This window comes from Elgaria multicarinata, chromosome 10 (genome assembly GCF_023053635.1).
Source record: "Elgaria multicarinata webbii isolate HBS135686 ecotype San Diego chromosome 10, rElgMul1.1.pri, whole genome shotgun sequence".
Taxonomy (NCBI): domain Eukaryota; kingdom Metazoa; phylum Chordata; class Lepidosauria; order Squamata; family Anguidae; genus Elgaria; species Elgaria multicarinata.
The window spans coordinates 89,332,491-89,358,241 of NC_086180.1; the positions used below are offsets into that span (position 1 = coordinate 89,332,491).

The 25,751-nt window shown below is 40.2% G+C and overlaps 1 protein-coding gene across 2 annotated transcripts in view; it reads left to right on the forward strand.

Annotated features, from left to right (window-relative positions):
• Positions 1–23,397, forward strand: part of PROM1 (prominin 1) — a 93,673-nt gene extending 70,276 nt beyond the window's left edge. The window contains exons 13-26 of one of the 2 annotated variants that reach the window (XM_063135433.1): positions 1,137–1,260; positions 2,959–3,062; positions 4,955–5,039; positions 6,234–6,380; positions 7,459–7,530; positions 9,069–9,161; positions 12,669–12,722; positions 13,964–14,044; positions 14,155–14,223; positions 14,505–14,597; positions 18,385–18,500; positions 20,117–20,185; positions 22,722–22,761; positions 23,069–23,397. In XM_063135433.1, coding sequence (XP_062991503.1) covers positions 1,137–1,260; positions 2,959–3,062; positions 4,955–5,039; positions 6,234–6,380; positions 7,459–7,530; positions 9,069–9,161; positions 12,669–12,722; positions 13,964–14,044; positions 14,155–14,223; positions 14,505–14,597; positions 18,385–18,500; positions 20,117–20,185; positions 22,722–22,740 — 1,126 coding nt within the window. In that variant the 3' untranslated portion in view covers positions 22,741–22,761; positions 23,069–23,397. Of the gene's footprint in view, positions 1–1,136; positions 1,261–2,958; positions 3,063–4,954; positions 5,040–6,233; positions 6,381–7,458; positions 7,531–9,068; positions 9,162–9,780; positions 9,799–12,668; positions 12,723–13,963; positions 14,045–14,154; positions 14,224–14,504; positions 14,598–18,384; positions 18,501–19,316; positions 19,380–20,116; positions 20,186–22,721; positions 22,762–23,068 lie in introns of those variants that run through there. The other variant, XM_063135432.1, reaches the window with a different exon arrangement.
• Positions 23,398–25,751: the final 2,354 nt, after the last annotated feature.

Genomic DNA, 25,751 nt, shown 5'->3' on the forward strand with positions numbered 1-25,751 from the left:
CGTGCACAGAATTCTTCCTCGGGCAGGGCATCAAATGGGGAGAGAGAGGTGATAAAGGTGTTTTAAGCAAATGGGACTGATCCCTTAGGGAACTGACTGAACTCCTATGATGATAGAGGGATGATAGAGGGTGATAAAATGATGATAGAGGGATCCCTCTGACAGTAGGACATGAGCTTTGTGCAAAAGATCTCAGATTGGCACAGGGGCAGGCTCTACACTACTGCTTTAAAATGGTGTATAACAGTAGTGACAACTCTTGGGGCCCAGGACACACTGCATATAGCGTTTTCAAACCATTTTCAAAGTGTCATATCCTGCTTGGTATAGATCTGGCCAGGGTGATGTTTCATATTGGGGAAAATACAAATATAATGCTCACACCTGGCATTGTTCTGGTGTGCACCTCAAAATGTAGTATATGAATGTGAGCAACAGACGTTTGCATTCTTAGCACAAGCTGGAATTGGCTGCTGCTGAATGTACATTTGGTGATAAATCCAAGTTTGCTGACACAATGTATGAAAGGGCCTTTAGTTGCACCGCAAAGGATAGGAAAAGTATAATAAAAAAAGAGCTCTGTAGTAGGTTCATTTAAAAAGCTGATCTGGCTAATTTCTGTAGGAGAGAGAAGACTATTAAACAATGTTGCTATGATGAAACCATCTTTGCTAACAAGCAACTACTTTTAGACCAACTTGGGAATTGTAAGCTTCAAAAAAGGTAATGCTAATTACAGTATAAAAGGTGCCCTGCAGTGCATGCTGTAAAAACAAAAACAAAAAAACAAAAAAAACTATTTGAAGCAGGCCTTTCAAAAACCATCTGAAACCCCAGTGGAGGAGGAAAGGGGAGAACTTTTTAACGATTCTTCAGAAAATATTTTAAAGCTTTCTCCACCTCTTGGATAAGCAGTGCTTATACATATAAATAACACACACACACACACACACACACACTCCTACCTGTGGGGTTATAAGAGAGCTATTTTGGATACAAAATCTATTTCTATTTCTTTCTTTCTTTTATAAATGTTTGTCTTAGCTTTAATATTTCAGCAAGTGGATTATAGTTAATCCATTACAACTGGCTCTTAACTCATTAGCTGTATTATTTTTCTTAATTCTTTTCCCCAGTGGAGTTGGATTCAGTTTCCTCTTCTCCTGGGCTCTGATGCTAATAGTAGTGGCCACTTTCATTATGGGTGGAAATGTGGAGAAACTCATCTGTGAGCCATTTGAAGACAAGACTTTATTCAAGGTATGGTCGTCCAACTCAGGGGCATTAAGTGATAACGAAGATGTGCAGCTACTTCCAAATATTCAAAACAGCTTTATACCTTATACCATTCCAAAGTTTGCCTACATTCTGTAGTTGTTCATGTTTAGATTACTTACCACATATTATCTTGTTCTTAGTGCTGGGCCAAATCCCGTCCCCTATTTCAGATGCTTTCTCCCTGAGAAAGAGGCATTGTTTTTTCTGCCTGTTTTGCAGGGAGGGGGGGAGAATTCAGATAATTTTCTCCTTGGGGTAGGGGACAGGGTTTCCACGTACCTTTTTTAAGTGTAGCCAATTGCTGAGGGCTCTTCTTCCTATAATTTAGTTTTTCCAAAAAACACCCTCTTCCCTCGGCATTTGGAGGAGCCTAACAGTTCTTATTGAATGCCTATTGGAGGCCATGTGATCTCACCTTCTCCAATAAGCTTTCAGGAAGAACTCTTGGGCTCCTGAAAATACTGCGGGTGTTTTAGAAAAATAAAAAGTAAGAAGGAAGAACCCTGAACAACTGGCTATATTTAAAAAGGTCCCCCTCCCCAAAGAAAAGATTCTTCAAAATTCTCACCTCTCCCAGCCTCTTTTTCCTGAGTTTTCATTTTCACACATCTCCCCACCCCCCACCCCCATATGAAATGCTGAAAATGGAATGGTTGAAATTTTCAGTACAGCACTAATGGAAACCTTGTTTCTAGTACAGGTAAAATCTGAACTTGGGACTTCTTGATTCTAAGGCACAGTCTCATAGTGTAGTGCCCATTATAGGAGGTCAGCGTTTATCCTTCCAGCGTTGTAATATCAGTCTTTTACCTGTCAAAAGGGCGTGGAGAATGCATTTGTGCTGAACATTTGTTAATTTCCATGGAGCAGATAAATAATTTAAAATCACATGTAAATCAATGAATATTAAGGGCTGTTCTAGTATAACATTTTTCGGTGTAATCACTTCTCCCCAAAAAAGAAGCAACTACTGGACATTGCCAAAACATGTGTTTTAAAAAAGCATTCGTTGTATTACACTGCCAGCAATTAGCTGAGTTAGTCAATCCCTTATTAAAGAGACGTTGTGGTGTCCAAAAGTTTTTGCTGAATAAGATGCATCCTAAGATCCATAGACGCAACAGGTAGATGCCAAATTGGTGATCCACTAATTAGGTATTTTGTAGTGGTGCCCACAGCAGTTTCTCAAATTCCCAAATGTGCTTACGGGTCTAAAAAGGTTGGGGACAACGTCATCTAAAGAACCCATAAACAACAGTGAGCAGGGAATGTCAAGCACACAACAAATGCCTTGTGTAGAAAACTCTAAAGTCTATACCAAATTAAAATGCATTGATAGAATCATAGAATAGCAGAGTTGGAAGGGGCCTACAAGGCCATCGAGTCCAACCCCCTGCTCAATACAGGAATCCACCCTAAAGCAGCCCTGACAGATGGTTGTCCAGCTGCCTCTTGAAGGCCTCTAGTGTGGGAAAGCCCACAACCTCCCTAGGTAACTGATTCCATTGTCGTACTGCTCTAACAGTCAGGAAGTTTTTCCTGATGTTCAAATTTTGTGGCGCACAATGTTTCATGAAACCAATTTAGACTCACTAATACTTAGACTTTATATGTGTACTTGAAGCTCTCAGAACTGAAATATGGAAAGAATAAAGCCTTGATAATTTTGTTGTGTTCTAGGTCCTGGACACTCCCTACTTGCTGAATCACCACTGGAAACATTATCTTTCTGGCATAATTTTAAAAAATCCAGATATTGACTTGACATTTGAAAAGGTTTACAGGTAGCCCTTCTATGTATTCTGATGTAAGCTGTTGCAGTTATGTGTTATTTGGAATTTTCAGTTGCTGTGTGTGTTGTTTCCGTTGCCTGAAAAGTAAGAACCAGTGCAATCCAATGACACGTGTTGGATCTGATCAACTGGGAGCAAGCCTCTGTTTGCTCTGGACTGTTGTTAGCTCTGAATGGACTGAAGGTAGGGTGTGTGTGTGTGTGTGTGTGTGTGTGTGTGTGTATACACACATGCATTCTTGCTTGCTCATCACACATGATGTGCGATTCATGGAGCTTTTTCAGAACTTTGTGCCGTTTAGGTGTTTGGCAGTATGTTGTATGCATGCTGTTAATCTTTCTACTAAACAGAATTGCAGCAGGAAGCTCCATGACTTCTGGGGATGGCCAGGAATGCCCCTGCTATTCACATGCAGACATTTCTGACTAGTCAGGGTGGGGGAACTTGCAGTATGAAATAAATGTACCAGACCATTGATAACTATGGTGTGTCTGCATATGATATCATGGCATGCAAGCAACAAAACTAGACTCCATGTGTACAAGGAGGGTGTACAAGCATTGCTGTTTGAAATCAAAGTGGCATGAAGACACATCTTACTAATCAAGGGGATTTACCTCCTTGGATACCTGGAAAGGCACACAAAAGCATTTCAAGGGGGTTGCATTTATTTGGTGTGTAATATTATGTGTCAATCAACTGCTAAAAATCCCCACTGATTTTATCCAATTTGGTTCAGGGTTGCAGACTTCATCTTTAATGAGAGAGTGAACTGGGATAATTGGAGCTTGGGCTAGTTCATATTTTTAGGACTCTCCACTGGTTGTATGTAAAATCAAATTGTAATTGATTTACTTGTCATGTTATTAAGCTCACTGATTATATTCAGATTTACATATTACAAAATGTCGATAGAGGTGCCACATTGAAGGAGCCTCAAAGAAGGGGACAGCTTCTCAAGCACAAAATGCCACTCATTGGCAGAAGGAAAAGGAAAAGGCGTCTCTTGAAATTATTTTTCCTTTTTGAAAGTGAAAATTGGAAATATAGAGCTACCCATTAAAATAACCCACTTAGAGGTACAAGCCTCATAAATTTTGATTAAAATTCAGGTTCAAATGATATAACAATGTTTATTTTAACTGGATGTTGTTGGTTTCAGTTGTCTATCATTATTTTGAGAAGTTAAGCTTAATTAGCCTCACCTTCAAGCACAAATTGAATAATAACTTGGGTATAAGCTGTTAAGAAGACCCATCCTTGGATCTTTTTATTTAATATTTGACTCAAGTTTCTTTTTCATAATATTCGACTCAAGCTGGAGGGCAGCTGTCATCCCTATGCAGATTGCATGATAACAAATCTTTTAAGGAGTCCAAGAGTTCATGGCACTTTTTGTCAGCCCCACTAACTTATTTGGTAGGAAATTTTTTATTCTAGATTTTTGGTCCTAGTTCATGAAACAATACAAACTGTGCTACATAAATATCTCTGCCATATTAGTAGACATTACTGATCGAAATCTAAAGAGCACCTTGAAGTGCTCCCAAGGCCTTGGTGCCCCCACGGATTTTAAAAATATTTTGCTTTTGAATGGCAGGCCTCCATGCCATATCACAAACTGATTTTCAGATCCCTCTGTTTCAAAAGAGCTTTTTCATGTGACATGGAGTTAAGGAGCTTCTGTGTGGGGAAACCCAAGTACAAGCATTCCTTGACCAACTGGAAATAGTTCCTAAGTTCTTTGGGTCTCAGCCATTATTACTTCTGAAAAGCTCATCAGCTTCTCTGGCTTATTCAACTATGAACAGATTTTTAATGGAAAATGTTGCCATCTAAAATCGATTTCTCTGTTGAAATGTACCCTTTACACGTATCTTTAGTGACTGCAAGGAAAACAAAGGCATTTATACCACACTTCATCTAGAAAACCTCTTCAATATCCATGAAATTCTGAATGTTAGCATGGTAAGTTAATTTAGCATACAGATGTGATTGTTTTTAGTACTTCTTGTGTGCAATCTTTATTTTATTTTATTTTTATTTGTTTTATGTCAGATAAACCCCAAAGAACGTCTGCTTGTTTTCCCATGGTAGAGACATGCAAAAAAATGCTGCAGGGTGGCATGCTGCTGTTCAGAATCCCCGCCAGCCGTGCCCTTTTCCTGGATACTCCATTTCATTGCTTCTTTCCCCCATAACAGTCAGACAGCATATTCAATCCTCATTGAGCTGTCCTTTGTTTTTGTTTTTGTTCCAAAGGGTTTTTTTTTTTTTTTTTGGTACCTTCCCAGATCACAAGTACTGTTTACCATCAAGTACTTCTCTGTCTTGTCTTGATTCAACTTCTTCACCCCAATTCACTTCTAAACAGACGACAAACACTGGCTTGTCACTTCTATTGTCTCTCTTGGAAACAAATAGAATTCAGTATCATTTCTGCATACCGGTGACAATTCGGGTCACATCTCTAGAAGACCTCGCCTAGTGGTTTCATGTAGATATTACAAAGCATGGGAGGCAAGATACACACTCCTTTTATCAGGTGCAGTCAGATGGAATACATTACATCAGTTCTGAAGGAGCTTCACTGGTAACCTATTTGCTTTCGAGCCCAATTAAAGTTGCTGGTGCTATTTTTAGAACTCTAAATGGTTTGTGACCCAAATATTTGAAGGAGCATCTCTCCCCTTATCAACCTGCCCATATTTTAAGATTTGCAGAGGAAGATCTTCTCCAACTGTCTTCAAGACATTGCAATTGTCTGCCTCAGCATTTTAAGTGGGGTTGTTTGTCTTATAGTACTGGCTGCCTCTGAATTGCTTTGATTATTGTATTTTTATTATTTTGCATTTCTGTTGGCATTTCATTGTACGCTTATACGTTATTTTAATAAAATAACCATTTAAAAATAAAATTATTATTATTATTATTTATTTATATAGCACCATCAGTGTACATGGTGCTGTACAGAGTAAAACAGTAAATAGCAAGACCCTGCCGCATAGGCTTACAATAAAACACAAATGTTACTGGCCACTCTACCACCACAATTCTGCCACCTGTGACAGTACATAGTAGTGACTTGCCTTTGTGAATGTTTGAACATGATTTAGAGGAACTTGATAAGAATTGTTTCCTCCTGCCTTTTTCCTCCCATAGTACGCAGAAGACGTATCTCTTAAAATCAAGCACATTAATGTTAATCTAAGCAATATAGTTTTGCTGGATGAAATTGGAAAGGAAAATCTGATGAATTTCAGTTCTTCGGGAATAAATGAGATAAACTTTTCAGCATACCTGTCAGAGGTAAGGACACTTGGGCTCAGAGACCTTTTGAAAACTTGATCCCAATTATTTGACATTGAGATGCGTGTTTTGTCTTAAACGAAATACGATAGAAATCTGTATGCAGATGTGCAATAATTGGTGGTTTATATGCAGCACGGTCAATGTTCATTGGCACTTTACGGGGTTTTGTAAGCAAAAATATGGGGCCTCGCCCCACGAGGATTTGGCAGCCTAAACTCTGGCAATGAAGAAAACAACAAAGAAGAGGGAGAGAGAGAGAGGTGAGAGTAGGGCCGGATCTACACTACTGCTTTAAAGTGCTTTATAACAGTTTTATAGCGCTTTAAAGCAGTTAAAGCACTTTATAACTGTTATAAAGCGCTTTAAAGCAGTAGTGTAGTTCCGTCCAGGTGTGAGCAAGTCCGTGTGTTGTGCATACTTGGGCTTGATAGCAGTTAGCAATGAGTATTAAAAGGTTAAATCAAAGTTCATTATTAAATTGAAGTTTCTTGAAGGGCTTCTTTCCAACCAGCTTCCCACAAGAGGTGGTGTGTTTCCTGTGTCTCTGCATTGAGAGTGAGGGCTCATCTACACCAAGCAGATATTCCACTATGAAAGTGGTATGAAAGCAGTACATAAAAGGCAGGAGCTGCACTACTGCTTTATAGTGGCATTGAAGTGCACTGACAATTGTTGGGACCCATGACACATACCATATACCGCTTTTGTACCACTTTCATAGCGTTATATCCTGCTTGGTGTAGATGTGTCATGGGCCCCAACAGTTGTCAGTGCTCTTCAGTACCATTATAAAGCAGTCGTGTGGCTCCTGCCTTTTATATACTGCTTTCATACCACTTTCATAGTGGAATATCCTGCTTGGTGTAGCTGAGCTCTGACTGAATGATCTGACCGTTCCCAGTGCAGAGAGAGTTCAAAATTGCCTCCCCTCAGAGGAGGTCATTGTGTGTCTCCTTTTAGTTACAAGGTGTGCCTTACATTTTAATTCAGAACAGTGTTGCTCAGCTACCAGAATGCTTAAAAAACACAGCCTCTCAATGCTGCAGTGGTGTGATTTTATTTCTGTCTTGTGTAGATCAATAAGAGTGTTACCAAAGTGGATCTCTTGTCCTTTGCTAATGATTTGGAAGCAAGAGCAGACCAACTGGTGAGTTTTGACTGACTGAAAGGAAATGCTAACAAAGTGTGTGTTCTGAAAGTGCATCCTATGTATTCCTTGGGTAGTCCATAAGACTTTCTATGTATCCGAAGAACTGTCTGCTAAATACTCACCATTGTTGAGAAACTGTTTTAATTGAAATATGTTTCACCATGCTCACTTGAAGCATTTTGTTATATGCCCTGGAAACAAAAAATAATACAAAGTATTGGGTATTCTTACAACGAGCCAGCTAAGTATGGTACCTGTCAAATCATGTAGCAAAATAAACACATATTACTGGCATAGGAATCATTACTGCTAGTGGACCTGAAGCTGTGTCAGTGGAATGCCTAGGTATCCCACTTTTTCCTGTAAATTAAATTAATTTGTTTATAAAGATTATAAATTGCCTTGCCACTGACAGATTCCCAAGCCATTGTACAAAATATTCAAATAATTCACACAACATCAAGTTAATAGTTAAATTATAATTTAACAAGGTAATTCAAATATTTAAAATAGATGGTAAAACCTACAGAATACTGCCCCAGAACAGGTAAGTCTTCCTTGAAGCCCAGATGAAATACGTTTGTTGTTAGTAGCCATTGGAAACTCAGCAGGTGTTACCTGGCAAGCCCCTCTGGGGATGTCACTGGATAGGGCCTGGAGTCTTAGGGCTCATCTACACCAAGCAGGATATTCCACTATGAAAGTGGTAAATAAAAGGCAGGAGCCACACTACTGCTTTATAGTGGTATTGAAGTGCACTGACAACTGTTGGGACCCATTGACACATACCATATACCGCTTTCGTACCACTTTCATAGTGTTATATCTTGCTTGGTGTAGATGTGTCATGGGACCCAACAGTTGTCAGTGCACTTCAGAATACATATTTTGCAAGCACAAGGTCCCAGTTCAGTTCCAAGGATTCTGAGTAGCAAAGCTTTGTAGGACCTTCCCATTTCAGTGGCTTCATGTGTTCCGTTTTGCGTTTCTGTCTGCAGTTTTGCTGGGACTAGACATAACCTCTTCCTGTTTTTCATAACAGCCCAGCTTTGGACAAAGATACTGCACTCATTCTTGGAATAACATATCTCTAGATTTCTGCTCCACCATTCATCCAAGGAAGGAAAATCATAACCCATAACTTTGCATCCATCTGCTGTTTAGATGCTCAATCTACTGTCTCTTAATAAGTATCTGTCTATAATTAAACATATCAGTGGATGGCGCCATTGCACCTTTCTATCATTGTAGTTTGCCTTAAAGAAAATAAAGTACCTTGATAATAGAAAAAAAAGTTGAGGCTTACCTGTACCTTTGCAAAAAGATGGTTAATTAGCATATGGGAAATGCTGCTGAATAGAAGCATACAGATAGTAGAGAAGGGTATATCTCTCGTTAAAACTTTATGATATTTTTCTGTTTTGACATTTTACGGGAAATGTGCTACTACTCAATTTTTTGGAAAAGAAGAGTAATTTATATATTAATAATTGCCAGCTGCATGCTAACCTATTCATTCATATTTACCTTTGCAGCCAAAAGGAGCATTAGAAAACGCCTTAAAAGGACATGCAAACAATATTCGATTGATACATAACCAACAAGTTGTCCCATTGGAGCAAGCAATGGTAAAAGAAACCTGAAAGTCCTAGGACAAGATTGGAGGGGGATGTTTAACATGCTGCAAAACTGTTTGGGATACCTATCAAGACTTTGCCTAAATTCATGAAGGTTCTAGACATGGTCTAACTTCTTATACAATGGTCTTCTAGAATAAAGTGTTCGCATCTTTGCATTTAAAATCTTCTTTGAGCATTTATAGGTCTTCTTTGGATGTAAAGCTCAACTATGGTTCAGTATTCTGTGCACACACAGTGGCATGCCTCAGGCTCGTGGACTCCCCTGGCACAGTGGCAAGAGGTAGATCCGGAGCGTTTGCTTCCACCTTTAAACTGACCAGAGTTCCTCATTACATCCAGTGCAGAAGGCCTGGGAAGTTATGGAATAGCTGAGCTGAGCTGGGGGACAGCTATGGCATTCGGCATCTTTCTATATATCAGCATTTAATTTGGCTGCTCTGGCTGCTTTGCTACTTCATGACGCTACATTTTGTTTTGAAATAACCTCCTTACTGGGAAAAGCAGGCATCTTGTGCTTTTGTTTGCTGGCTTCTTTTTTCCTCCACTCTTTCTGCTAATTAACTCTTAATCATTCTCAATCTTCTTTTTCCAAAAACTGACTGTCAAGAAATATGTTAGAGCTAGGGTAAGTGGTCTTCCTTTCCTACACTGTAAGTGAGCTTTAGAACTGTTTCGAATTGATGGGCCTCTACTTTCAGCTTATACATGTAGTTGGACCTGGTTTCATTGGGGGAGAAAACTAAGAGTCTAAACTAAAGCAGAAGGGCACTATCTGTGGCCCACGTGCAGCCCCCCTCCCCCAAGCCTTAACTATGGCCTCCATGACCCCTCCCCCCGATGCTGCTGAATTTCCCCACACAGCCCACGGCCAATTTAATACTTTTTGCTGCAAACAGACCAGGTTTTCTTTGCCTTGTCAACTCCTATCTGAGAAGACCCTCTAGGAGTGTTCTCTGAGCCTCTATGACTTCTGCTTTCTGAGAGTGGCTGCCAGAATATCTATTACTTTTGCCCTTTGAGTGCTACTGCTGGTGTTGGGAGTGACAAGAGCAACTGTATTAAACAGTAAGTGGGTGGGTGCATCTGTGCATGCACATCTACGGGCATGCATGCACACACACCTGAACCAGTATTACGTCTGGCCCGCAGGGCAAAAAAGATCCAGCCCTAATCCAAAGGTTTCACAGTAAAGCACTTCTGCTAGTATTTCTAGCCATTAAAGCCTACAGTAGTTGTATTGGGTTTTTTAAAGAAAATCTTCTTGAGGCACTTCCAAAAAAATACGTGCAGAGATATTGGGCTTTCATAAAGTTCCTTTATCATATTTTGTAGCTGATCTGTGAAACATACATAATCTTACCACCTAACATTGTAATACAAAAGTAATTTGGGTGGAACTACATTTTTTTACAAGAAATATGGGACTGACTCCATAAACAGCTGATGGCCTTAGCTAGACCTAAGGTTTATCTCGGGATCGTCCCGGGGTTATCCCTGTTCATGTAAATGACACACAGGGGATCCCGGGAGCAGGCAGGGACGATCCCAGGATAAACTTTAGGTCTAGCTAAGGCTGATGTCAAGTTCTTCCCCTTTCCCTCCTTAATGTGCAGTACAACTTAAGCACATGTTCTGATAGAGTTACATTGGGCTCATCTACACCAAGCAGATATTCCAGTATGAAAGTGGTATTAAAGCGGTATATAAAAGGTAGGAGCCACACTACTGCATTATAGTGGGACTGAAGTGCACTGAGAACTGGTGGGGCCCATGACACAGCTACACCAAGCAGGATATAACACTGTGAAAGCGGTATATGGTATGTGTCACGGGCCCCAACAGTTGTCAGTGTACTTCAGTACCACTATAAAGCAGTAGTGTGGCTCCTGCCTTTTATATACTGCTTTAATACCACTTTCATAGTGGAATAACCTGCTTGGCGTAGATGAGCCCATTATCTTTCCCCACCAGCAATAGGCAATGATGCAGGTCAAGTAGTGGGGAAACTCATAGCATCTCCATCTTTCTCATAACATGTAGTTCTGCCCTTGACCTGGAATGCTTGGATTTAAGCGGGTGCAATCCCAGGGCAATCTTCGAACTTGAAATGCCTTCAGATGGAGACCAAGGGCCTTGCTAGACCAGGCCGGCTGAGCCGGCCTGGAGGCGGGGCGACGGCGCGCTAACTTTAACACGCACCGCCCCGCCTCCTAGACAGCCGACGTGCAGGGACTCTGGAAGCCCTGCAGCGTTGGCCATTTTTTTTGTTTTGTTAAAGGGGCCACGTGCGCCCGAAGACTCCGTAGAAGGTAGGTGGTTTTTTTAAAAAATTAAGCCCCCCACCCACTGCTGATCCCTCCCCATGGCCCCCTGCCTGCTTGCTCGTCCTACCCCCTTCCGCCATCCCCGATCCCATCCCCGATCTTCGCCCCCCCTCCCTTGCCATCGCCGATGTCCAGCTTCCCCCCCTCTCTCCTGGCGGGTCCGGCCCCATCTTTGCCCCCTCCCTTGCCATCGCTGATGTCCGGCTTCCCCCCCTCTCTCCTGGCGGGTCCGGCCCCATCTTTGCCCCCTCACTTGCCATCGCCAATGTCCGGCTTCCCCCCCCCTCTCCTGGCGGGTCCGGCCCCATCTTTGCCCCCTCACTTGCCATTGCCGATGTCTTGCTTCCCCCCCCTCTCCTGGCGGGTCCGGCCGCATCTTTGCCCCCTCCCTTGCCATTGCCGATGTCCGGCTTCCCCCCTCTCTCCTGGCTGGTCCGGCCTTCCCCCTGCTCCTCTCTCCCCCCCCGGGATCCCTCCCCCTGGGCCGATGGGCACAGCGCTTGTAAGAGCGCTGTGCCAAGTCCGTGGCTTTTCCCGGCTACTCGTAAGCAAGTAGCCGCAAAAAACCACGGACCCTGCTAGACGTTACGCAGCCCTGGCCTCAGGCCGGGGCTGCGGAAAAGGCGCGCCATAAGCGACTTCACTTATGGCGCGTTAGAGGAGGCTTCACTGTGGCCTGGGCCCGGATTCCCCTGTACGTCATCTGGACGCACAGCAGGGAAACCGGGCCTCAAAGCGCGCTAAGGCCTCGTCTAGCAAGGCCCCAAGTGTACATGCAGTGTGTATCAACCTTCCAGTGAATACCTGTCCACACTGGAGATGGGTTTAATTATATGTCCACCTAGAGCTCTGCAATCTAAACACTGGGTAAAGGGAATGATGCTTCCATTTTAGTTATTTACATTTTCCACTGTCCAAACTTTGGTATAGCATTGAAGTTTCACATTGAAAAATCTGGGAAGCTGCTTTTGAATATGGCTACAAGTTAATTAGATTATAAGAATCCCTTGCTTCTGATTTCCTCACATCTTACAATAGAATTATTTTTATTAGGCTAACATCCAGGAACTATGGCTTAAACAGTGTATGGATCAAATTATTAATGTTGAATATGCTATAAGAAGATTACATGGTGAAATGCTTTTGTTTTGTCCTTTTCTTTTTTAACTAGAGCACTTTAAACCTAAGCATAAGGTTACTACAGAAAACATCATCAGAACTTTCGGTAAGGATTTTGTTTTTTGGTTGGTTGGTTTCTCAGGAATAAAAACTTGTTTAGGGTCTTCTATACATTAAATAGCTCACTGCCTCTATTAGACTCAAAGATTTCCTGCCTCTTCCCCTTACAGCCGATGTGTGTATGTAGGGGGTCATTTTTTACAATCTCTAATAGGTATCACATTCAAACAGAGAAGCCACATTCAGGTGCTTATCAGTGGCTTCATTAACTCTTATCCCTTAAGTGTGGAGATACTGGCTTGCATTAAGTCAGAGTTACTCATTTCATCCAAACATGATTTAGCTTATTATCCTTTGTTAACTTACATTCGATCAGAGTTCTCCAGACTCGATGGCCTTGTAGGCCCCTTCTAACTCTGCTGTTCTATGATTCTATGAACTATTGGCTGCCATTAAGGAAACAATTAAGGATACAAGTTTAAGGATACCATTAAGGATACAAGTTCTGGCAAACATACATTTGACTGGATGCAACAAATTTTCAGTCAGAATTTGTAAAAACTGGGTCTGAGATTATTTTCTCCCACTAAAACAAAAAAACAAACCACTCCTCCACATAGAAATCTAGAATTTCCAGGATGCACATTATAGCCTAGCTGAGGGGTGGGCAGCCTTCAGACTTGCTGGGTCTCCCTTTAAAAAAAAAAAAAAAAACCTACTAGAACCCAAGACCTATCAACCAGCGCTTCCAACCTCTTTATCTTTTTTGTTTCTGGCAGGAGGGAAGAATTTTGATTGGGGTTGTGGCACTGGGGAACAGTCAATTCTAACCCTTTATCCAGCACCATTTCCCTAATTTATATTCTCTGTGCTCCCCAACCTACTATTGGTAAGAGAGGAGAAAAGACGTGTATCTTTTCCACCTTCACAGCTAATAGCAACTTTGAGGACTAATTTAAATCCAAGAAATGAAGTTAAAATTCTCCTCCCGCAAATTTCCCCTGAACCACAGCTGATTATAACCAAAGATTGGGCAATCCAATGATCGATCTCCTGAGTCATGTCTAGTTCAGCTTACATTAAGTACTGAATAACTGAGCAATGACTCATCCTGAAATGATGGACATGTGTGTGTGAATTAGTCCTGAGTATCATTTTTTCCCCCTGGCTAATTGTGTCTGTTTGCTTGAGGAATTTTGTTTTAAACCTTGTCCTAATAATTGGAGGATTGGATTGGCTTTACTGAATATTTGTCTCCTTTTGCCTCTCTTGTACCTTCTTCTCTAGGGGAAAGTGAAAAATGTGATTAGTGCTGTTGATTCTGCTCAACTTCTTATAAACAATAATGCATCATTAGTTGTTGTCCAGGTAAATTTCATTTTTATGCCCAAAGATTTTTTTTATAGTGCAATGTGCTTGATGTTTTTGTGTGTATCTTAAAATGTGTTTCTTCCCCCCCCCCCCACGCCCTCCAAAAGGAAACTAAAAAGTACATGGACACTATATTGGGTTACTTTGAGCAGTATGCTGCATGGGTCAAGGAATCGGTGAGATTACTATATTTTTCCTATTGACTATGGCAATTTAGAGAACTCAAATGATGTAGTAGTAGTAGTAGTAGTAATTGAATGTGTGCATTAGTGTGCCGTCATTGTATCTGAAGCTTTTCAAAGTAACAGCGTAGAAACACTAGAATATAAAATTAATTACCATACCAGATATGTTTCAGTCAGATTGGATAATATCAAAAATGTATTAGTATTTATAACTGAACATAAACATTATTATTTAGAATTTCAGCCTTTTCATTTTTGTTTCACCCTTGTAGATTACCATGGAAGTGGCAGCATGTAAGCCCATTGCCAATGTGATCGATACAGCTGTAGATATATTTCTGTGCAGCTATGTAACAGATTCTTTGGTAAGAATGTTTTGCACTCTTCCCAAGTGTGTGGGGACCATAATCTTGATATTTTATATAGTGCTAAGACTAGAGAAGCAGTGTTATTTTAGGGTGCTGTTCTACCTATGAGTTAAGGTCACTCCTAGGCCTCCAAGAAAGATAAAGAAGGCTTGTGTGAATAAGTTGTGCGCTACAGAGTAGCTTCTACAGGGTTAGAATCCATGTGTCTTTCAGCAATCTGAAAATCTTGTGTCTGGAAAAGTAATCATGACATCAACCTGCTTTTAAGTTGCAACCCAGGCCTTAGCTAGACCTAAGGTTTATCCCGGGATCATCCCGGGGTCGTCCCTGCCTGCTCCCGGGATATCCTGTGTGTCATTTACATGAACAGGGATGACCCCGGGACGATATCGGGATAAACCTTAGGTCTAGCTAAGGCCTCAGAAGCGAGACCATTGTTGTTTGATGTGAAATTGTTTGATTGGACATGTTTGGTATCAAATTTCTGGATTTAGACCTTTTACGGAATCAGAACTGCCTTGGAGAATAATTTTATGATCCTAGCAATCTCTCATGAAATTGCAAGCTGAAGCCTTGTGTATGTGTGTGTTTTAAAAAAGTGCAATTGCATAAGTACATCTGAAGAGCCCCTGCTAGTTTAGACAAAAGCTGCAGTAGGGAACCTGTGTGTGTGCCCCCTGATATTGTTGGACTCCCTCATATCATCCCTGACCAATGGCCATGTTGGCTATGGCTGAATGGAGTTGAAGAGCTGATGGGAGTTGGAGTCCAACAATAGTTGCAGGGCCACAGGTTTCCCACCCGTGGGCATTCTACATCTGACCATAGATGTATTCCTAATGGTGCCAGTGTTTACTGATGCTTTTTTATTGTAATGGGAGTATCTACTTCTCCTAAGCGCCTTGAGACACACAGAAATTGCATATTTATGTGAAGAAAATATATATCAAAACACATAGAAATGATCACCTCAGAGTTTTCTTGCCATTATTGCTAACTAAAAGCTCCATCACACCGGGGGTTAACACGCTCCCTACCTTCGCTTCTCCGCCAGTGTTTTCCTTCCTCAGTTACTTCCTCTTTCAAAAGAGGAAGTACACAACAAGCACAAGGCCCATTGAGTCCGCTGTTCTAATGGCGCTGCTTCTCCTGCATGCAGCAGGAGAGAGCGGCAATTCTGAGTTTTAAAAAACCATTGGACTTAATGAGGCTTTTTTTGTCATGTGGGGAAGGCCAGAAGGGGCAGAAGGGGCACGGGAGGCAGACAATGTCATGTGAGGGACCTGAGCAAACTCCGTGAGGACCCAGTAATGAGCGTGCAATAAAACGCTCGTCGGATGGAGGTTTAAAGGACCATAGATTCCCCCCCCCTCCTCTTTTGCTTAAGCTGGGATGGGGTAAACAAATCCAGACTGTTCCTAGTCTTATAGAAACCCAAATGTAAAGTCAACTTTTTAACAGCCGAAGCTAATTGGACTAATCTATATCCTCATTAAATTATTCTTTCTTATATAAACAGCATCTACAGACCCAAAAAATGCCATTAAGATACCAAGTTGTTGCTCCATCACATGCAGGAATAAAGTTGCCTCTGTTAAAATTTACAGCAGGAGGAAGGTCTGGCTAGGACGTTAATCTTGTGAAACATGCACATACCTTGTGGTTTGCTTTTGGAGTGACTTTTTAAAAAGTCGCTATCTGGGTTTCAAATGCATTAACTGTTCTGCCCAGTGTAGAGGTAGACTGACAGCACATTTCCGTGGTGTTTAGCTTGGCTTGAGGGTGTATTTTGGTTTGGGCACTTACATTATGGAGATTGAGGTGGTTCCCCAGTTAATTTACTTTCCGTAAAATTCAAGAACTTGCCAGCACTGAGCTTGCGATGGCTTCCGAATGGCTCCCACTACAACACAGTGCAGCAACCCTCTCCTTACGTTGGAAGCCTGTATAGTTTGAGACCCATCAAACTGAATGCAGCACAGCTAGGCTGCGTGTATGGTGTAGTGGCTAAAGTGTTGGACTGGGAGTCGGGAAATCCAGGTTCTAGTCCCCACTCGGCCATGGAAACCCACTGGGTGACTTTGGGCCAGTCACAGACTCTCAGCCCAACCTACCACACAGGGTTGTTGTTGTGAGGACAGAAATGGAGAGGAGGAGGAGGAGGATTATGTACACCACCTTGGTTTCCTTGGAAGAAAAAAGGAGGGATATAAGTGCAAAAATATAAATAAATAAATAAGTGGCAGCCTTCCTGGGGCTTGATAAATCTCCTGTTTCCCCACCACCTGGTGTAACAACAAAAATAACAACTGGGAGGATATCAAACACTGAGCAGGCTTCACCGTTCATTCAGCTTCGTGGGTCACAAATTATGAGGTCCAGTATAGGGGATGTTTATACAGCATGGTACTCTTATAAGCACTTTCTGTGTTGAAAAATAAGCATGTGCAGAGATTCCAGCTTTTTCAAAGAGATGCTCCATTTCACTTTTCATCCATGAGAGAAAGTAGGCAAAACCATTGAATACCCGTGGTGTGGAGCCAAGGTGGTTCGGAGCTCTGAAGGTATCCGCTCCATTGTAGTCTATGGCAATTCACAAAAATACTTACATCTCTGTCATTTGTAAAGATAATGAGATAAAAACTGGCATAATGATAGCTCTAAAGTAGGGCGTTAGACATGCCAAGTTTGAACCCTTGATTTTTTAGGATTTTTTAAAAGTTTGACACAGTATCAGCCTCTTCATTATAGCCTATGGGAATTAACAAAAATTCTTACATCTCTGTCATGTTTAAAGATATGGAGATGAAACTTGGCAGCATGATAGCTTTTAAGTAGGGCTTTAGGCATGCCAAGTTTGAAGAAGATCAGGTCTTCCCATGTTTTTTAGGAATTTGTGATTTGTTTTTTTTTAAAATTCCCCCTCAAACCATTTCCCTCCCATACACACACACACACACACACACACACACACACATCCGAAACAGCGCAGGACCTTTTATCCTTTACTTTGCTGATGCACAGTTGTGCATCTTCAGTTTATAAAAAAATTAAGATCTGCTGCATTCCCTGACCCTACTTAAGAGCTATCATGGTACCAAGTTTTATCTCTTTATCTTTAAAAATTGCAGCAGTTTTTTTTAATTTTTTTTTTAAAAAAAACTCAAACTTTAAAAGAATTCTAAAAATCAAGGGATGAACCAATCTGTTTCGAACTTGGCATGCCTAAAGCCCTACTTAAGAGCTACCATAGTGCTAAGTTTCATCTCTTTATCTTTAAAAATGACGGAGCTGTAAGCATTTTGGTTAATTCATATAAACTATAATACAGCAGAGCAGACCTAGCGATACATTGCTTTTCCGTCTAATGTATTCTGTTAGTCTAGTGTTCGTTCTGCAGATATGTACTGCCAACAAAGTCATAGTCACATGGGAGATTGAAACTTTTAATTTTATTAAGTAGGTTAACTAGGGCTTTAAAGCTGTTTTCTGATCTGGGTGAAATATAGCTATGATTAGCATTGGTACCAGCAAACTGTCATTAATGCTGGAGGGGAATTCAAGGCTTTGGGGAAGAAGTACACATCCCCAAGGTTGGGTCTCAGTTCCATAAGTGCAAATAAGAAGAAGCCAGCATCACCTTTGTGCTGACCCATGTTCTTCTGAATTAGGTGAGTGCTGATAGCAGCCTACAGGATATGTGAGAAGGAATATGGATAATATAGAACATTGTAGATAATATAGAACATATTGAATGCCTTTTGTTGTTGTTGTTTCTGCCTAGAACGCCTTCTGGTTTGGTTTGGGAGGCTGTTCGGTATTTCTAATCCCTGCCATCATTTGTGCTATAAAACTAGCCAAATTCTACCGTAGGATGGATACAGAAGACGTGTATGATGAGTAAGTAAGCAGAAAGTGCTAACACAAAAGACTATAGAAATGCAACAATGCACAGCATGTGCAATACGTTTACAGTTTCATCAAGATAAAGAGTAGTTTAAGAGAATGATGTAGTATTGCACCAGGGAGGTGTCTTGGCTGGATCACAATATATGTGGCATTTTTCAGATTTTCATAGGCAAAAAATGACAGGTCACAGCTCTAAGGAGCTTACCGTTTAAATGTCAGCAGTAGATGAGTGAACAGAAGTTGGAGAGGCAACCATAACAATCAGAGAGAAAGGAGGAGGGGGGCAGACATGGGCCAAATGGGATGACTTTGAGTCTGCCTTGGAGTGTATACCTACGTAGTATCCTGGGAATTGCAGCTTGGTTAGAGTGATGACAAACCTGAGAGAACCTTCTTTCTCACAGCACTACAGTTCCTAGAACATGTCAGGAAAACCGAAGGGACTTTCCTATTATAAATAAAAAAGGCAAGCTTTTTTGTGATGCTCCAGCATTGGCTAATACAAGCAAGTATAGTACAGTATAGTATTGTTTAAGATGGGACAGTTGGAGTGTGAGATTTTGCATGGGGCCAAATAGTAGTCCCAGCTATCTTAGAACCGTGGGAAGCTGAGGTGTAGGCATGTACAATGATTAACATTCCAGGATTAAATCGTCATAGGAGAGCCTGTACCTAATATTGCTTTGTGACAACTCTGACCTTAAAGCATATCTGTTTGCTTTTATATTTTCCTTGCCGCAGCGCTTTGCTTTTGTGTATGTAGTAATTCTGCTCTCCCTAACCAGTCTTCTATTCTTCTACTTGCAGTACCTCTGTCTCAGGGACTTGGCATTTTACTTTATGATAGCTGTTTTTACTTATTTTTCAGTTGTCTTCACGTTTACCTTTTTATTAATCATTTTTCTGTAAGTCTGTCCAGTGCCTTTTCCCATATTTTTTTAAAATATAGGTCACTTTTAGTTTATACTTTTGCTAGAGCAGCAGTAAAAGAAGAAGAAAAAAACATCAGGGAGTTACTGCAAAGCCAAATATTGTCACGTACAACCTAACTTACCACACAAGATAACTACTTCTTTTTTTATATTTTGTAGTGTTGAAACCATGCCCATGAAAAAGTAAGAGTTTTTAATGATATTATGGCATGAAAAATGGGAAGGGTTTTGATGATGTTGCTTTTTTAATGGAGCTTGTTTTTTTTTAATTTACCAACATTACATATTTGATATGTATCGTATTTACTTTGTACATTGTTAGCATATTGTTCTACATACTATATCATAAATAGTTACATGCAGAGCATGTTGAAATAGAATGTTCTTTAGAATTAATTTAGTGTACGTGACTTACTGTACAGTCCCACAGGCTACAATAAAGGTGTGGCTACTTGCACTGTTCTACATATTAAGATGTTTTAGTTGTCTTATTCTGTTCTGTTTTATTGGTTGTTGTAAGTTGCTCTAGGGAAAGATTTTTGGAAAGGCAACTGGTAACACTTAAAATAAACACATTATTATTATTTTTAATTACCATTTTTGTAACCATGGTGTGTATCAAGTTGCATCTTACCATTAACACAGTCCTTTCTTGGTATATTTATTTTATTACAGTTTGGAAAATGGTAATAATGGTTATCATAAAGAGCATTTATATGGTATACACAATCCAAGTATGACAAGGTAAACCAAGTTTGAAACTGCCTGCCTTATAAGCATCCTTAATGTATTGTTTATTAATCACTCAGTCCATTTTTCTTTTGCACATTTTAAAGTCAATTCCTTTCCTTTTTGCATGACTTTCCACTACTTAGCTCTGTCTTTTTAAAATATGCCCTGTATAGCATTAGATACTATAATTTTAAGAATTATATTGCACAATATCCATTTTTAAACCTACCACTCTTTTCCCCAAAACTTGTGAAGATAATTCCTATGCCTGGTTACTGGCAGTTCTCTGGGTACATACTTCTTTATAGCAGCTGTTCTTATAAAACACCTTCAGGCCTCTTTTTGGTTGAACTATGACTAGGCTGAACCGAAATTACTTCTATGTGTATGTGTGTATGTTTTAGCAGTTCCATAAACTCCTCTGAAAGTTTTGTACTGCTCCTTGCTAAAATGTTTCCTTAGTTTAAATAGCTTTCACATGGTATCAGTGATATCTTTATGTAACCACATCTGATTGGCTACATAATGTTGCGACATCTTACTGTTCATTATGCAAGTCCTGATTAGGTAGACCAGGGGTGAGCAAAAAGACCTTCAAAACGTTTAGAGATCTACCTTTTGCCCACCCCTGATCCACATAGAAGAAGCAGATCCTACAAAAACCAGTCCAAATTATTCTTGGATTTAAATGTTCTACAAGGAAAAAGCATCAAGTTCTCCAAGAATCTGTACAATTGGTCCTAAAGTAGATTAGAATTAAAAATGATTCTAAATCTTACACAAGTGTATACTTGTTGGAAAATACATAAGTAGCCTTTGGTCCTGAATGCGAGTAACCTTTATGATAGACTTCTCCAACCTGATGCCTTCCAGATGTTTTGGGCCACAACTCCCAGTATTTCTGACCATTAGGCATGCTGAGTGGGACTGATGGGAGTTGAAGTCCAAAACATCTGGAAGGCAGTTATACGAGGCCAACCAGAAAGACCTATAAAGTACAGAGAACATGATATAATGTCCATTCACTGGAGGATCGATTTATATCACTCCAAAGTACTTTTCCAAGGACAGGTGTTATAAATTTAACATGTATGAAGCTGTATTAAACTGAGTTGGGCCATCTAGATCAGTACTGTGTCTACTCAAACGGTTCTCCAGGATCTCAAGCTGAGGTTTTTCCCCAGCCCTCTTTTAAATTGAAGGTGCCAGCAGGGATTCAACCCAGGGACCTTGGCATATGCAACATGTGTTGTACCACTGATTATTGCCCCATTTTCAGTGCAAAGAAATGTAAATGTTGGCATTCCCTACAGAATACCTTGATCCACACTCCTTTTTATTAATAATATTTATACTCCTCCTTGTTCTCCAAAGTATTCAGTGTATAACCCCATTGTTTGTGTATTGTTTATTTCTGTCCTGCCTTTTGGCCCACAAAGGGCTTCTGGTGACTCAGAGCCGTAGATTAACAAAATATATTACAACAGAAGAATTTAAAACAGAGAACTAAATCCAGAGCCAGATAAAACATACCCATGCACCATGGGAAACTGCAGACCAAACAAAAACCATCTGTTCCGGATGTTAAATAGTATAGGGAATAAGATGGACCCTGCATAGGCCAAAATTTGAGCTTGAGCAGCTGAGAAATTGTTCAGCACCTTTCTTAACTGGGAGTTGGTTCCAGAACATGGTGCTGATCAATTTCTTGAGAGCTCAGCTTCAATTTTTAACCTATAAGATCCCAACCCCATCTCTGCTAGAAGGATCCCATTATTGTGGTATCAAAAGCCAAGGTCCACAAGAGGTCCAGGCAAACCACAAGCAACACACTCGCCCTGTCCAGCTCCTGCCCTATGTCATTGACCAGGCTGGCTAAGCCTGTCTCATTTGCAAAACTGGGCCAGAAGTCAAACTCAGTTTCATTTAAATAGATGTGGTACCTGAGACAGAGTGGTGGGGGGTGGGTGGGGAGGGAGAGGGGGGGAATTGTGGATTGCATTCACCTGCGCCGTAGTATGGTAGCCCAGTAGTCTCCATTTGCTTACTTCTTGGTCATGGCCTTCCTGTCCTTTTCTAGTTTCTCATTACTGCTTTTAGTTGGTTATAAGGGGCTTTGCATTTTTGCTAATGAGGAAGAAACACTGGATCTAGATTTACTTCTGGCTTTTCTGACTGCAAACGACTGTGCTAATCACAGTGAAAATGGTTGCATTTTGTATGCCTAATCTAATAATCATATTAAAGAAACATAAAACTGTATATTTATCTGCAAATGGAGGAGTAGGGTTGAATATTATTAGCAATTTGAATTTTCCTTGCCTGCAAAGGGAGGAAACTGGAAGACTTCAACTCTTTAGAGAATTATTCAAAAACTGATCAGAAAGTGCAGGGGCTTCTTTTCCCACCCTTTTCTTTTTAAATAATGAGCGACGTGAACATTTGCTCTCCATTCAGTGGCTATCCTGTAGTGAAGCAGTGTTGCAGACTATAAAAATGTATAAAGTGTGCCCCAAACAGATTTGTATTTCTGTGTTTTGTCTCGTAGCTCTGTGGAACAGTGGTAGTGCATACTGGAAATGGTATGGGTAAGTTGCATGCTTTATTTATACTTCCTTTAAAAAAATGGGGGGAAAAAAAGGTTGGCCCTTTAAAAAAATGGGCAGCCTGGCTTATTTGAACTTCTAAGTACATCGCTATATGGAGACACTGGTTCACACAAATGGCCTCTCTCCATTTCAAGTCTGCCTGGTCACAGGACAGACAAAAATCCCTTGCACGTCTGAACTGGCCGACACTGATCTGAAGATCATGTTACTTTGTTTTATTTTAACTATCTTGTTATGTGACCGTTAGGAAAATACTCTGAACTTTCTCTTGTGACTTCATTTTCAGCCTCTGGAAATAGTACTTCTAATGCTCCTGTGGGAAAACACAACATCTTTCCAATCCGTGTTGAGTTCTGAATCCTGAACCGTCTTGTTTGGGACCTGGACAGTAAATTGATTTTGAATGAAAAGAGAACTACTGGATCTTATGCCATAAAATGCAGGCAGGCTATTGATGACCAGGTCACATCTATTACTTCCTATTCAGTACCATTAAAACCTGGACATAGTGGTTTCCATTTTTGGTTTCTAATATCACTTTTTCCAGTGGGTTTCCTATCTTGTATCACATTAATTAAATTAAATTGGGTTGTCTGGGTTTTGTGTTCACTCTGGATTTTTTATTTTTATTTTTTTTTGCTTCAGACTCACTGCCCATTCAAAAATATTCAGTTCTTATGACGTTCAGAGATGTTAATACAATGTATATAAATGTGTTTACATGAACAATACATTCTGTGTACAGACACTTTTGTATCTGTTTTTTACAGCTGTCTTGCAGCAGACTTTTTAATACTGTTTGTTATACTTCCCAAGCAACCCATTCAGTATGATCAGTGTTACTTTAGTGCTCTTGGATGGCAGCAATTGACTGTAAAATGTACGGAAATCTTGTGTTGTCTTCAAAAAGGTCAATGTAATCGGTTATTCTTCCCTCTTTCTGAATTATTATTTAATGTAAAATGTCATTAAGACCCAAGCTATATTTTTCTTAAAGCAGTGAGCTTTAAAAGTTCTGAACAAATGTGTAATGGGAGAATAATACCCTTCCTTGTAACCTGAATAAATATAGGAACAAATGTTAAAAGAACCTATTCAGATCTTTAGCCATTTATGTACACTGCATGTGTGGTGGGTTCAAGACAGTGGACTCATTGGCACCCTGGCTTGTAAAGCCTAAATGTCACAAATGCCCACACATGCCTAGATATGTATGCCCAATATGCCTAACCTTATTCTCATGCACATCGTTTTTAAGAGAGAGGTTGTATTGGGCATAGATACATAGGGTTGTAGGCCTATTAACCTCATTTAGAGGTTACAACAAAGTGTGGACATGAGGTGGAGGTGTCACATAATCCCGTGCCCACTTTGCAGACAGTTTACTCAGTTTGCCAAAGGTGTGACTAGACCCAGGGGTAACCCCGTATGCCATGGTCTCTTTAGGTTTACCCTGCTGTAACTTCTGTTTTAGAAGAGAGAATTGACTGTATTTTGATAAATAAATGTGAGGTATTGAGATTGCAGGAGTATTCAAAGCTGTTGCACTATACTGTCCCTCAACTTGGGTGTAAAAGTTGTGAGTAGGAATGATTTGTACAACTAATTTTAAAAAGGCTGTCAGTAGCTTTATGCTAAATGCTTAAATCACTGCCAGGAAATATGGGTGTCTTGTACTTAATTGGTGGGCACTGCTTAAATGCCTATAATGTTGGGAATGTTTTCCTGCCTTGAAGGCAACAGTCAGTAGTGGAGAATTACATGGATCTTCCAAAATGTATAATGCTGCTGTTTTGTGGAAGCCTGTTTAGTGGATTTTCTAGTAATCTTATTTCCAGGTAATCTTAGGATTTCTCAGTTAAAGGATGTTTGCACATCAATTGCCTGATCTCATGGCAAAATGAATTCTCATGCTGTACTTCATCCAGTGTAAGTGTTTTTTCCCCTGCATATCTCAGTGTTGGGAAAATACTATGTGTGAAGCAGTTCTCAAAATGAACAGAAACTGGAGTTATATTGGGACAACAAGTTTTCATTCATAGGGAATATTGATTACTTCTACTAGCTGATGTACAGAATACTTAAATGTGTTTACACACAAACACGTACACACATATCAATATCTCAAAATGATATATGTTAATGATTTTCTATTTTTAATTGGATAATACCCTTAAAACATTTAAATAAAAGAAAGCTTGATTGATATTTGTGTAAATTTTTTTTAATACTATTTTTATTGATGTTCAAGTAAGGACAAATACAATAAACACACAGAGTAAAAGAAAACACTCAACAACAATATAAATGTTCCCACAGCACCACTATAAAAAAGCATGGGTGTTCATTCCTTCAATAAGCACTTGGTACAGAAAAAGATGCAGGTTAAGTTAGAACCTCTGACCAAAAGGATTCCTGAGTCATTGGGGGTCTAGGTTCACCAGGATTCATATTAATAAATGTGAAAAAGTCCAACCAGTTTTCCACAAATGTGTCTGATGTTATTTCTCCTCTTGCTAACTTGTTTTAAATGAAAGAAAGTTGGATTAAAACTCTTGTTCAGACCAGAGGTAAAATGGAATTCTGTTTACTTACAAAAGGAAGTCTTTTAATTTCAAGTGATTTGATTTTGGACTGCAGTTATTGTGACTCAACAACTTGGGAAGGATCAGTCTGTAGCCACACTCCACAGAGTTTTATATTGGCATCCTTGTATACATGATGTGGTTTTCCCTCTTCTTTCCAGAACAGTGTCTGCATGTGCTATATCATAAACTGATTTTAAAACTTCCTTAAGTTTAAAAAGTAGCTTCTCCCTAGAGGCAGGGACTCACCAACCACAGCAGTATGTTGGTGGGAAACTTGGCATCTAGGACAGAGGGCTCAACTACACCAAGCAGGATATTCCACTATGAAAGCGGTATGAAAGCAGTATATAAAAGGCAGGAGCCACACTACTGCTTTATAGT